At 48.1% G+C, this 14,702-nt stretch overlaps 1 protein-coding gene across 1 annotated transcript; it reads right to left on the bottom strand.

Annotated features, from left to right (window-relative positions):
• Positions 1-1,596: 1,596 nt before the first annotated feature.
• Positions 1,597-14,694, bottom strand: ENOPH1 (enolase-phosphatase 1). Its single transcript, XM_064510332.1, has 6 exons — positions 14,267-14,694; positions 8,284-8,385; positions 7,314-7,516; positions 4,296-4,428; positions 3,528-3,651; positions 1,597-2,550 (listed from the first exon to the last, which is right to left on the bottom strand). The coding sequence occupies exons 1-6, from the start codon at positions 14,348-14,350 to the stop codon at positions 2,411-2,413; spliced, it is 786 nt and encodes a 261-aa protein (XP_064366402.1). The 5' UTR covers positions 14,351-14,694; the 3' UTR covers positions 1,597-2,410.
• Between the last annotated feature and the right edge of the window lie 8 nt (positions 14,695-14,702).

Raw genomic sequence — 14,702 nt, 5'->3', positions numbered from 1 at the left:
TGAGTTTGGGAAGGCTGCTGTGTTGGCTAGAGGAGAAGGGAGCTGTTTCACATGAGCATCACTCCTGTTTTTTTTCCCCTGCGAGTCAGGCTCAGCTAAACTTTGCATCTCTTGGCTGAGCTGACATGGGGCATCTTGTCATCCCTGCAGGAAAATAAGCAGAAATGAAAAGGCACAGGGGAATTCAGTGCTCTGCAAAGGTCAGAGTCCTCTGCTGAAAGCAGAGATGATGAAGAAAAACTGTCAAAAATAGCGGAAAGAGAAAGCTTTCAACCAGCCCTTTTCTTTGTATGTCTTGGGCCAAAACTTGCTCTCGGGCAGCTCCAGTGAACGAAGGGTTTACACTGGATTGCTAAAGGCTCCCCCCCTCCCTCCTTTTAGCTGTGTCGTTAGCGGGAAGCTTTCGTGGCGGAAAGCGCCAAGGAGAGCCGTCCTTGGGCCGAGGGCAGGAGGGGACCAAAAAACACTGATGGGGATTCTCTTACACAGACACACACTCAATGCATACGGAGCAGAGAACAGTGTTTTGTTTTAAAGGTGTTTTACTGTAAATAGTCCACTGTGACATTTTTAAAAATCGAGGACTACTTTCAGTTTTATCATTTTATATTTTGGAATTTTATCAAAGGAAAAAAAGATGATGTTTGTGATTTTGGTTTTTTTTTTTCCTTTTCCTATATGCAATCCAAACTGAAATTCAGGTTTTTGGTGATAATTCTGTACATTTCTTACCGTATTTCTAACAGCACATTTCAGTACAGCTAAATGACTACTGATACACACAGAAACATGATCACTAAATAAAGTGCTTTTATGGAGAAAGTGTGTTTTATTTTTCTCCCATACCCCATGCACAGTTTTATGATGGAAAAGGCAGAACAAAAGGTGAGTATTTACACCGTCATGATACAAATTAACAGTACCGAAGCCAGGGACTATTCAGCCATGCAGATACACTTATTGTAATAGTTGCTAATTAGCAGGCTCTTTCCAGGAAGCAGAGCACACTCATTACACAGCCCAGCAAGGCATTGCATCTAGCTGCCTCCCAGCCTTACCTGCTACCATCAGCGTTTTAGAAGGACAGTGCTGGCAGGATGTAGTTCCTCCCCAAATGCCTTTCTCTGGCTTGTTGTCTATACAGCAGCCTCAACAGGGACATCTGTAGACGTACATCAGAGTTCAGGATAGTGTTTGTATTCTGTTTTGGCCATCTCATCCCCAGAGCTGTGCGTGCAGGCTCTCACACACCCATACTGACATCCGTAAGCAGAAAACGATACGTAGGCACAAAGTCCCAGCAGCGTGAGAGGGGGCCTTAGGGTTTCAGGCTGCCCGTTACTGCTATTACTTGCCGTAGTCTAGTTGTGCCTCTCGCCCTCACACCCCACTGAGTCCCTCTTGAAATCATAAGATGATCTGGGTGGTAATGCTGCTTCTGCTGCAAGACAGGCTAGTCTGCCTTAAAGACTGGACCAGAAAGGGTGAAAGCAAAAAAAAATGATGTGTTTACAAGTTTAAAAAAAAGAAGTTGTCTTTAAGTGATGGGGTCACTGATAGGCAGGAAAGCTAAATACTGCAATAGAGTGAACACAATGAAAGCAAACTTGTGTTTTTATTTACTACAGTAGGAAAAGCTCCATGAACATCTGGTATAAATTGGCACAATTTAGGCAAGGTGTGTGAAAAGGTCTGAGTTTTAATTCTCAATAAATGCAGCAGGATGCATCCATTACCAGCAATTATTTATAAAGGGCTGCTCTCAGCTGACTAGTGCCATGAATGCATGACAGGTGATCTTGGCTACTGAGGAGGAGCTCGACAGGTTATTGCTAAGGGAAGCACGTCGGAAACGCAGCCATGCTGACTTTGGTGTGCAGCCGGTTGGACCCACGGCCCAGCACCACTGGGCAGTGCTGTGAGGTGGGTTTAGAATTTAGTTTCTAAAAATATATGGACCTAACTTTGAAAGTTTTAACTTAGTGCGAGAGGCAGAAATCCCATCTACAGGGTGAAGCTCGTCTCTCCCCATAACCCCCACCAGCCCCTCTGGGATGCAAGCTTTGCAGAATGCTTTTCAGAAGGACAGAGCTCATGGTGGGGCTTCTCAGCACCAGGTTGCAACGAGCGATACGGAGGGAAGCATCCTCTGGGCTAATTCCTAGCCCGAAAGTGAAGGAAAAGCAAGGTTTATGGGTGCTGCTCCTCAGACTGTTCCCAGCTCTGGTGGGCTTTTGCAGGCCTCAGTCCTAGTGCATAAGGAACCTCACGCTGTTCTCTCCACACCTGCCGTAGTTGTGGGTCCAATACATGATGTGGGTTTGGTTTTAAATCCTGATTACATAGTTAACTAAGGTTAGACAAGGACAACTGAGGTGAAGCACAGTCTTCTGTGCATGCAACCCTTTCCCTAAGTGGAGGAAGGCAAGAAAAGTTCAGTGAAAGATGAGATGAGACTGTAATACGATTTCTCGTCGTCTGTCAGTCCTGCGTTGCCTGGTCTGATTACCACAGCCACGTGGGTATCCGCTTCCTCGGCAGCATTCGCTTCTGAAACAGAGAGAGGGGAGAGCAGAGATGAAAAATCCCCTGCAACACTGAAGTGTTGGTCACATCCCCTACGAGGGCTGCACACAGTCCTGGGTGTGTGGATGCAGAGGGGAACGGTGGCAGCTCTGCTAGAGCCCGCTGAGGGACGCCAAGCAGCCCAAGGCCGAGTGCCGGCTGCTCTGCTGAGGGCACTGTACTCCTGCTGGCGAGAGGTGGTCCCTGAGGGGACAGCTGGTGAGGAACAACCTGTTCAGCAAACGCTGCCCCAGTGAAATCTGCCCGGTTCGCCTCCTGCCAGAAGTCAGTTCTCCCAAACTTCCTTTGCTCCCCAAGCACAGCAAGAGCCAACGGGGAGACTATAGAGGGGGAAGGACGTAACTGCGAGCTCCCACTCGCAGGCGGGAATAGGGACTGACTCCTGGGGACTGAGCTGCCTTGGACCCAGACCTCGATCCAGTGCCGTTTCTGCCAGAAAGATGTTCCCAGGTAAGGGGAGGGAAGAAGCTCCCTGGGCCTGGCTCCCTAGGAGTCGACCCCTGGAGCCATGTCTTCCTGCTGCTGTGCTAGTCTTCCTACAACTGCACAAAGAACCATGCTCTACACGGGACGGAGCAGCACAGCAGATGGGGTCTGGTCCCAGTGGAAATCGAGCACGACTCATGAAAACCCCTGACTGTATTCGTAAACGGGGCATGCCAACTGCTTCAGCAAACAACATGCTCCGCTTTAACAGCCTCCCCTTGCTTCCTGGCACAAGGTTTTCAACTTGATCCATTTTCCCTCAGTGCACAGTGTCACTCAGAGCTGCTGCTGCTTGAGGGCCTGAAAGCCTAAGGAAGGAGCGGGGCAGTGCGGCTAGGCAGATGCCACAGAAGCAAGGCAGGCTGCAGCATTTCTGGGGTGCTTGTGGCAAGTTAGCAACACGTGGCTGAAGACTACCTTCCTCCCCCCAACACAAGAGCCAGCAGGCCACCCACCTCGAGGGACATCAGTCAGGAAGAGGATGTTGTTAGTTGCACACCCAATACTCTCAGCAATCCTTCTGTAGCTCTCGCTTTCTACCTTGGGGCCTATTTTGGTATCGAAGTGGCCATCGAAGAGCTGAAAGAGAAAGACAAGTAAAAGCAGTTGCTGGACACCATCTGAAGAGCAGAGCTACAGGGAGTTCCCCTTTCATTTCCACCACAACAGGGGCCAACAGCCAGCTGTCAGCCCTGGCACTGAGCAGATCATGTCCGTGGGCAAATGTGCTGCTTTTGACAGGATAGTGAGGAGGCGGAGCTGTACGGAGAGGAGTTTTACAGAGGTTTTCTCATTGTCTTTAAGTTAGAGAGAGATGTTCACAAGCTCTGTGAGAACAGGTGCTTGTCACTATTCCTTATGGCACTCTGCTCAGCTTGTCTTTTTCTGCAGGACTTTCCAGAACAGGGACCAAATTAAGCAGAGAGGATATGCCTGAAATAGGACAATAGTCCTCTCCCAAACCCCTGCCCAACTGTGTTAACTACACTGCTGCTGACTGCTGGACATGCTTTCTGCTCTCACTGGCGGATAACTTGGGGACGCAGAATCCAGCTAGCGTTTTCAACTGGCTGAGCTGAACTCTGCGTCAAGCCCACTGCTGTTTTTCTATCTGAGGCTCTATTCTTGAAGCATTACAGGAAGAGCAGTCGTACCCTCCCGCTTCTAGGAAGGAACTGCTCTGCAGATGGAGAATCTGTAAGGAAAGTGATAATCTTATCTACCTCTAGAATATCACCTTCTGTAGAGTAGCCAAACAGAAGCTTCTGGGCTTCAACGCTCCCTGAAGAGTAGATGTAGACCTTCATCCCTGCTTCTCTCCACTTCCGGATGGCTGGAACCACATCTTCAAAGACTCTGAAGCAACACAGGGCAGCAGGTAAGGACAAACCCAGATACACCTGGGGGAGACACCTTTAGCCATGCACTGTGAAAACTGTCCCGTCAGTACCAGCAAGGACTTTTTAAATCTGCCCAGGGTTTCTGCAACTAGGGAGAGTATTTCCGCAGCCCGTAATATATTCTTAGCTCCAGCTGACTGAGCAGCTCATTGATGGCTACACAGACGGCAGCTCTGATGAGCTGTTCCAGACATTTGGCAGGAGCCTCTCCAGCCCCCTTCAGTTTGGAGAGGGGAGGAAGGGCTTGGGAATGTGGCCTCCAGCCACTTTTCTACAGGAAGGAGGAATAGGGGGGAGAACAGAGAAGAAGGCAAGCTCTTGCATCCTGAACCCTACCTGCCTCGTGCGCTGGGAAGGTTTAGTTTTTGGTAAGAGCTACGCCCATAAGCTCTGTCTGAACAGGGAAACCCATCCAAACATGCGTAGAGAGGAGCCGAGATGAGATTGCAGCTGCAAGCACTAACTGAGCACCTCTCTGTGAACTGTTACAAGCCAGAGAACAAACCAGGAAAGGAGGGTTTTTAAGGGACACAGAACAGTGTGTCAGTTCAGTGACCAGTTCAAGCTTTACAGCAGTGGCTCAAATGTGTCTCTGCCTTAACTTCACTGCAGGGGGATGAATCGACCCCTCTTGATCACTAGGCATCTGCATCCCTCCCCCTATGCCTCTGGCCTTGCATATATCCCTCCCCCTATGCCTCCGGCCCTGCACTGCTTGGTGCTACAGAAAAAAAAAGCTGTCTCACCCCCAGGGGCCCACAGCACAAGCTGAAGGGCAGCGGATGAGGGAAGCAGATGTGAACACGTACAACACCCAGCAGCCTGGGTGCACTGACCACCCCACAGCGAGAGTGCTGACAGCCCCTGCGCTATGGGGAGGCACTGAAGGGGCAGCTGGGGAAGGACACTTAGCAGAGCAGCAGGGGAGAGATCACCAGTGTGCTGGGGAAAACTGAAGCCGAAAGGATGCTAAGGAGTAACAAAGCAGAGCTGACATAAGTACCTCGACAGTACATACGGTGGTTGATGAGGAAAGACAACCAACAGCCTTAAAAGGGCAGGGAAGTGGCTTGAGTCTGATGCAGCAGAAGGATGGAGAGAGGAGAGGGAGGAAAAGTGATCCTCTGGGAACCTAGTTTACATCCAAGTTCAAACACCAGCCCTCCCCCCTATACTGCACAACTGCATGTGGCCACATGAGTTAAGGCCCAAAGGTACTGCCCTGAGAAGGGGATCTGAGCACCTGTAGTGCCTGGAGAAACAGGACTCCAAAACAGATGCCAAAAGATTGAGACTTTAACAGCCTTCTAGCCATTGGCTAGACCTTTCCTCATCTCTGACTTCTTGACCATATGCTCAGTACTCTGTTGTGCTAGGCATTTAAAAAAAAAAATGGTTCCCTCCCCTTTTCTTTTTTTGGTATAGTTACTTACTAAATGTATCTCGTGTCAGCAGAAAATATTTTGAGGCCATAGAGCACCTGTAAAAACTCCCAGCCACCCTCATGTTTCTGTGTGCTGAGTTGAGTGCCTAGATTTCAGCTACTGATGTGCTGGATATAGTCTGGTGAGGGGGAGATTTTAGCAGAGCACATCTCACTTGCTGTTTACTGCTAAGTGGGCAAGGCTGGCTCCATGATATTTGGGCCACTAAAAATGTTTGTCCACGATATAGCCCTGAGTAAAAGTATTTTTAACAGGTCCTACCTGAAGATCAGTAAGATGTAAAGAGCAAAAGCAAAACACTTTTAATTATTTTTCAAACTAAAGGCAATCTACCTGTTTATAAAATAATAATAATAAAAAACAGGATGGCTGCCCCTCCTCCCTTGCTTTTGTTTCTTGTTTCTTTTTCTGGTGGTTGTTTACATCTTCTTCTGTGCTCTTTTGACTCTTCCTCATTTCCCCTTGGCAAAATACCTCAAACTGAAAGACCTATTTTACCACTTTAGGAACCTGAACTGCATAGTTTAACCAAATGCCTCTGGATATAAATAAGAGGATTATGCTTAACTCTGGTGGTCCCTACTTACATACCCGTGGGTTATGGCTGAAACACAAAGAGGAGCCAGGAAGACAAAAAGAAGTGGAAAGGCAAGAGGTACTCAGGTAAGAGACAATGCAGGAGGAAATGAGTAAAAGAACCTGACCCACAGGCAGTCAAGGTTGTTACTCCTGCAACCGCAGCTTTTTTAGTTTTGTTATCAAAGACAGAAAAAGAGAGAGAGGAAAAAAACTGGACAGAAATGTGGAAAGCTCATACTTGTGCCTCAGTCTCCTGATTTAGGAAGAAATCTCTGTACAGAAATACAGAGAAATCTTTTGACTTTTTACAGTGGAAGATACTTGGCTCGGGTCAATGTTCCAGTAACTGTGCAAGTGTAACTGCCCTGTGTCACGCCTCCATTATGTGCGTTCCCACAGATGTTCTGTTTCTCAGATCCCCTCTCCTTTACAGACCCTGCCCTGGTGCCTGCAGAACCAGCTGTTTCCCAGCACGTACGTGCTGATTTTTCCTTAAGGAGAAACCCTCACCCCCGTGCAGTTTTCCCAGTGGAGACTGGGACAGTTTGTTCAGTCCCTAGGTCACTGTAAGATATCGGTTCACAGAATGCAAAGATTAAACTCAACGGATTTGGGTTTCATTGTAAGATCCAGTCTGGAAATGAAACGACTGCGGCTGGTTCCACAGCAGCAGTGGCCTGGCTTAAGTCACCACTGAAAGTAAAAATATTTGCTTCTCCACTTAGGCAGTTATCCTATTTAAATGTGTATGTGGGGCTGTTTCTGGGACTTCATACAGCTACTCCAGGGAAAGGTTTCAAATGCAGAAGTTACTCACTCTCCTTTCACATGTCCAGTTGCATAGGCTGCCCTCCACATATGACCTTGCAGTTGTTTCAGTGCTGTGGTCTTTCTGTCGAGAGACATCTGCCAGCGCACGTTGTCTACGACAGCCTGGATAACCCGCTCCAGTTCCTCTTCCCCGCTTCCGCTCTCTAAAGGAATTGGTACAACTCCATCCAAACTGGAGTCCTCTAGAGCCTGGAAATCATGAATCACAAAAAGAGGTGGGGGAAGAGACAGAGTAGTGTCAAGACATCAGTTTAGGAAAGCAGTCTACTATTTGCATTAACACATTTCCTAAGTGCAGGACACTGTGCTTCACATTAAGGACAGGAAGTCAGGGAGGGTTATGATATGGTTTGAATCTTTTCTAAGTGGAGAGTTCATAATTCAGTGGGATCTAGAAACACGTGCTTTGGACTTTCCAAACCTAACAATTAGCACTGCTGTGGTTGTACTGTAAATAGTCTAATGAGGATTATACTTGCTTAAGTGTTTAATTACTGAAATAAAGGCAAAGAAGCAAATCCCTGCATTGGTTTCAGACAGCTACAGGTCTCAAATTGAGGCTTTTCCACCATACAGGGCCAGGATATGCTACCCCACACAGGACAAGTCCTCTGCCAACTGCTTTCCATGCTTCCTCCCAAACAGGTGCCCGGAGGCTGCAGGTGGCAGGTTCAGCAAGGAAAAGGCACCATGCAGGCACCATGCTGAGCTGAGGGAAGCTCTCCTGCTGTGCCTGAGCTACCACCCAAGCAGCAGATGTTCTTGCACGACAACCCCAGGCTCTGGGGTCCACTGCCCGGTCAGAGAGAGGCAGGCCTTCGAGGGAACTAGCCTCCACGGGGGACGGAGAAGGCCCACTGGTTTGTTTGGAGCGACTGCAGGGGAGTTTGAGTGACCTGAAGTCCCAGGTAGGCAGTAAAAATACATCAAGATGTTACATAGCTCAGTTAACCAACCTGTTTCCTCAAAAGACCGACATCCCGCTGGCACTCCTCCTCTTCCCAGTGTGCACGCAGATACTCCTTAATGTTGTCTTTGATGTAAGGGAACAAGGTGTCCTAGGAGCACATAACAGAAACAGGCAGCTTGTTTAATCTGACGCAGGTAAGTCTGACTGGGTTTTAAAGTGATCATGCACACGTGCTGGCGAGTATGATTATTTCCCCCACTCACACTTTGTCTGCAGTACCACAAGTTACAAAACTTTCTGCCAAAGTTGTCTGTCTGCTTTCAGGCCAACACTAACCTTGAAGCAGGCTTAGTACATATGGATTTTTTCTTTTGAACAAAAGCTTATGTAGCTGCAACTTTCAAATCTCAGCAGAGAAAGCAGTTGGAGTGGCTTTAACAACAACAGTCTAGTTCATTCTGAGAATGAACAGATGGGTCATACCTTTTCCTGGACTTGCCTAAAAATGTTAACTCTCTCAAATGGCAAATGTGACTGTGAGTTCCCAAAAGCTCAGGATTTCAAGGCTGACTGCTGACATACTCTGCAGTGACAAGTTATACTACTCTGTTTTTAATGGGGCCCTTGTCCTCGCTGAGGTCATTCTGGAATGAAATTCAACTTGTCACCCAAGCTAGAGAACTGTATATACAGTGTCCTTGAGAAAAAGTCTCGTTCAGTAGCACAGAACTCCATAGAACAGGCTTCCAAATGAAAGAAAATGGAAGTAGGAAAAACTGTCACAAGGTAATCACAGACATCTGGGATCTCAAGGGCAACCAGAAATAATTACAAGTTCTTTTCATTCCTAGCGTTTCATGACTGAAAAGCCACAAGCAGCAGCCAGGTGTGTTAGGAGATAACACCCCTGAGCCAAGGAGGAGCCTCGGGACGAGAGGATGGGCAGGGAGCTCGTTCCTCTGGTACAGAGGATGGATGAGGGGTCATTTCAAAGCAGCACTGAGGATTTGGCTCTGCTGCCCCAACCCTGGACTTTTAGAAGATGAGGACTTGAGAGCACACTTCAGCTTTTTCTTGGGGAAATATGACTGTTCGGACTTTCTTGGTTTTGCTGGTGGGTGGAAAGGCATTAGTGAACAGAAAGCTGGATTTATAGAGCTTTATTGGAATTAGGCGGACTTTGAAGAAATCTTTTCTTCAAAGTGTTCCATAGTCACTCAGATTTTTTACTTTAATCAGTTGGATAAAAGCATTTTTCCTTCTCAGTTTCTTATTATTTGATACCTTGAATTTTCAGTTCAGTGTTCCTCCCATCAACAGTGATACTGTCTCATCGCATAAAGAACTGAACTTTCCTTAACTGTGAAAAACTTGGGATGGGGAAGAGTAGGGAAGAAATTAGACGTAACTGGTCTCTCCTGAAGCAAAAGAAAGTCAGTGCTATTTTTCTCCTCTCTGTATGTCACCTTTAACATTGTCACAGAGTGGAGAATGATGGGAAGTGAGTTGACTTCATTTTACTGTCACTGTTTCAGTCAACTGAGTTCCAGGCAATACTGGCCATAGCTCTAAGCTGAAGCTTCTCTATGACGTACAGGAGCAAAAAACTGGCCAAGCTATTAATTAAAAGAACCATCTCAAATGCCCACACTTGTTATTTAATTAAAATAGAAGTGTTCCTGAAAGCATTGTGTAGCAACGAGACTCCTACATTTTCAATTACTACAACGTAATCCGTTTCCCATGTTGCTTATTTTAAAAGCAATGTAAATGTGGGGGAAAGGAAAATCTTTTCAAAAGCCTAGAAAAAGCCCATAAACTTGCCTAAGGAAATCAACAGTCTTGTCATACCTGAAGCTGCTTTCTCATTTCCTTTATGTGAGCTCAGTAAGTTTCAAGGTATCTTTTAGATTTGGTAGGAAATTAAAAAGTATCCACTGGGAAAGGGAACTGACTTGATGCCTTTGTGCAACTTCTCTTACAACATGGATTTCAAAAGGTCCTGATTTCTTTTTAAAAGCAGCATTTCTTGCCCTCACACTTGCAAAGAAGAATTTCCAAATAGAACACACAATTTCATGTTTGTCCTCCTGAGTCTGCAGGCAACCTGACGCCACGACGAAGAGGCACTGCCCCCGCGAGTCCACTGATGTCATGCGAAAATAGCAAGAGTGTCCTGCCTCAAGGCCAGCGAGAATATCTGACTGAGTCAGTACGGAGAATTATACCGGTGTTTATTTTTAGTGGCTGAAATGGGAGTGAGCGGATGGGACTGCCTAGTACAAGTTATTTGCTAGAGAGAAAAAGATGAGTACGTGCCCAGGGAAAGCAGACTGGAAAGAAAACAAAAACAGCACTTCCAAAGATTTCTTCCTGCTAAGTGGTAACAAATGGGATAACAGTCTAGAAACAAGTCAGCAACTGGAATGTAAAATGACAGTCTGAATCAAATGCTACCCTCACTCCGTAGGCGAGTTTCCTGCTGCTACCTGGGGAGGTTGGGCTGTGGGGGAACAGCAGCTCTGCAGGCGTATCCTGCCCTCCTAACCATGTACTAATGCCGAAATTCATTTTCTCCCCAGAGGGCAACTCCTGAGCACTGGAGTGCCAAGACCTCACGTCCTTTGAACAGGATCAGTTTGTCTGCATGGAGTTTAAGGATTTTTATTTCCTTTTCCTCTTTTTTATTTTTTCTCCCCTCCTTTTTCCAGGAGGGACTTCAGTATGACAGAAGACTCAAACTCTAAAAATTAGCTAAGTATGATGTCTTTAGAGGACTGAAGTAGAACCAGATTAATTGTATTCGTAGCTGAAAACTTATGCGGAAAGGGGATAAGGAGGTTGCAATTAAGCCCGTGGGAAACCTGTGCTGGTTTCTGATGGGGCATCCTTAAGGAGCAAGGTTTTGTGAATGCAGATTGTGCAACAACTCTCTTGGAAGGGTTCGTCTGAGGCCAGAAAAAGTATTCTGCCAGGTGCTTACAGCGAGCAGGTACTGTGAGTAAGGCACACCGTGGCTGTGTTCCTACAGGAAGAGGACACAGGCATGAGATAAGTCTTTGCAATATTCACTTGTGCGTGAAAGCTTCTGTAAACTCAGTGTATTTGGGGACTGAGTGGATCATAAAAAGCACTGGAAGCTGAAGCTGAACTCCTGAAGAGCGCGTTGCTGGCAAACGTGTTGGTCTGTGGTCCGAGAAATGATACCTGTGTGAAAATTACAATGATGAACAGCAAATGTGACAGATCACTTACAAATTTCAAGACTGACCCCAGAAAATGATCTGCTGAGTTTCAAAAGCTGTGAGTTTGTGTGGAAGAAAGACTCCTGGCATCCTATGAAAATGTCTATTTCTCCAAGGCCTTAGCTTTCAACAGGTCTCTTGCTGAGGGTTGGAAACCCTTAATAAGTTTCCCCAGGGCTGCTCTAAACCTTAGTAAATTGACACAATTCTTTTCTTTTGAAGCAGGAGACCCAGACTGGCACGATGCAAAGCTCCTGTGGCTCTGTACACGAGTCCTGGGCATGCTGGGAAGCCCGAGCTACCATCTCGCAGCACCACCCGCTGGCCAGACGCCTCTGTAACGCCAAAGCCCAGGAGTGGCTGCACAAAGCCAGCGCACCGGATGGAGAGACAGCTGCGGGAAGGAGGACAGCTCCACAGACTTCCTAACCCATCTCCACCGCTTACAGTGGCCTTAACCCAGGTAATAAGAAAGGTTGTGTTTTTACTCTCAGCTTGACGTTCAAGTAGCACGCCGTGATTAGTGCTTGCAGGATTTCAAGCAACTAAGGTGATAGTCTGCATGGCAAAATTCCCAAAGTTCAGTAACAGTTGGCTCTTTGACAAGAAATCTGGCAAACCCTAGAGGCTAGTTTAGGCTCTAGGATAAAGAGGCTAAACCCTAGTTTATCAAAGTACACCTCTCCCCTGCCATCTGCTTTCTCTGCCACAGTGGACCCAGAAAAAAAAATTTGGTGGCACCTAGCATGCACAAGTTAGAGGCCTAGCATCTTTGCTTAATCCACCAATTAAATGACTCGCTTTATTTTGTTACCTTTTCATATTAAAAATTCTAATGTTAGAGAAAGGATTAAATAAAATTATTCAAGAAAAAAATGCCTGCAGAACCAACAGTGAATCTTTTGAAGACAAATAAAAATAGCAGAGGTGAACTGAAAGTCCTAGTAAAATAAACTCTTTCAAGTGTTTTCAGGATTTTCAGTAAATGGAGAGCCACAATTCATTTGGTTCCCTGCAACAAAAAGACTTCAGCTAGGAAAAATTCTCAGGCATATTGCAGGTATCAGTTATTAGCATGACAACAAATTGGCTCCTAGGTGGTTGTAAGCAACTTCCCTGCTCTGTTAGATTATGTGAGTTGTTGAAGCTGTTTAAATTACAACATGCCAAGGGAAGGGAGGCAGCTGTAACGCTATCTAAATCTGTAGTCTCTTCAAGAGCACTGGAAGAGCATAGAAAGGAAATATGTAGGTCATTCTGCTCATCCGTTAAACTGTGTTAACAGAAAGACCTAGAAAGTCTTGCAAGCGCATTCACCCCTCCATGCATTACGAGGGTCACAAAGCACCCTCCGCTATTCTAAAGCGGAATGTAAACTAGCGGCAGAAAATATCCACCAAAAGCTGTAAGGTATCACAGAGAGATGAAGGTTAACGACAGGAGCAGTCTTAACATAACGCCCATTCAATCTCCCAAGTACAAGGAAATTCCTCCCTTCTATTAAAGGCATGGCAGACAGCAGTTGGGCTAGGGCCCACGAACCTCTGGGAGAGAAGGGGCCCACAGCTGCTGGGAAACCTGCAAAATTTAATAGCCTGCTTACAGAGTCTGTCTGTCCAGACACCCTCCTGGCCTAGCAGTCTGTCAGTTCCCTCGGGTTCAGGACCTAAACTAGCAGCAGCACAACTTCTGGGCCTCCTCTTAGGAAAGGCAAGTCACTCATACATGCTTGCCACCAGTGATGTACACTTGATTTGTTCCTTGCATTGACTTCCCCTTGTATCTGTGCCCTGACCCCTTTCCCACGCATGCTGGAAAAACCTCGGACAAATCTCTGATCCCATTAGACAGCCGACTATCGCCCTTGCAAAGGGAAAAGGCAGTCGATAACCCAGAGACACTATTTCAGGCTCTCCACAAACTCAAGTGAGCTGCTGCAGCTCCAGCTAGATTTGCACCTGGAAAGCATTGCTAGCAACAGCAATGCTGGAAGCTTTTCCTGAAGCAAGCCAAGGAGCCTTAGATACATCCCTATCCTCAAAAGAAATTACTTACTAAGCTGCCCTGTATTACCCAGATTTGAGTAGCTCCCTATAACCCTGCCCTCAGAGAAAAGGCAAATGATCAAAGTGAGGCAGAACCAGGCGTTTTCTCCTGAGCGTTACCCAGCACAACGGAGAAGGGGTAAAGCTTTTACCCTTCCTCAGGGAACTCGGGCCCTCTCTTTAACACAGATTTCCGCTCCCAGAGAGGTACTTACCTTGCACAGATGTCATGCCAGCAAAGGGGGCTTTTAGGGGTCTAGGCAAGAATTTCTGCAAGCAGAGGCGCATCACGGGGTGTGTGGGGGGGTACACCACCCTCAAAACTTACACTAACACAGTTTTTTTGGAAGAGAGCAAGTCTCAAAGGCAGCTGCGGCTCGCCTTCCTTAAAAACAACACCCTAAAATAGCGACTTTTTAAATTATCCGTAAGAATATATCTTCTCCTAAGGGCGAACAGGATGGAAAACGCACGCAACAGCACATCAAATACATTCGCGTAACCTCGGGGACGACCCACGCGGAAAAAAAAAAAACCTGGGTGGAGGGAGGGGAAACAACGAGGCTGGCACAGGACTAGGGAAAGGGGAAGGCAGGGCTGTTAAAATAAAATAATAATAAAATAAAACCGCGGCAGGCCCCGCCACGCCCGGCGACCGTTAGCGCGGCGCCAACGGCCGTTGGCGCCGCGCTAACGGTCGCCGGGCGTGCCGGGGCCTGCCCGCGCGCCGCCGCCTCACCTGCACGAAGGCGATGGGGGTGGTGGTGCCCTCGATGTCCAGCAGGATGGCGCGCACCTCCGCCGGCACCGGCAGCACGCCCATGGCCGCCGGCTGCGGGCGGGGCCGCGGCAGCCCCGCGGAGGCGAGCGGCGGAGCCGTGCCGGTGTGCCGGCCGCGGGGGAGTGCCGGCCGGCCCGCCCGGACCCGCCCCCGGCCGCTTCGCCTCGCCTCGCCTCGTCTCGCCCCGCCCGGCGCGGCGCGGGCCGCCTCCCTGGCGGGGTTTGTGGGGCGCACGTTGCCGCCGTGCGCCCCTTCCCTGCCCCCGCTGCCGCCCCCCCTGCGTGTGCGGCCAGCCGAGCCCCCGGCTCCCGGCCCGCAGCGGGGAAGCGGACGGGGGCCGCGGGCGCCCGCCTTGCTCTGTGTCCGCGCCGGGGCCGGGGGGGAGCCGGAGCCC

Source organism: Dromaius novaehollandiae, chromosome 4 (assembly GCF_036370855.1).
Source record: "Dromaius novaehollandiae isolate bDroNov1 chromosome 4, bDroNov1.hap1, whole genome shotgun sequence".
Lineage (NCBI taxonomy): Eukaryota > Metazoa > Chordata > Aves > Casuariiformes > Dromaiidae > Dromaius > Dromaius novaehollandiae.
This window is presented reverse-complemented; position numbering and strand designations above follow the sequence as displayed.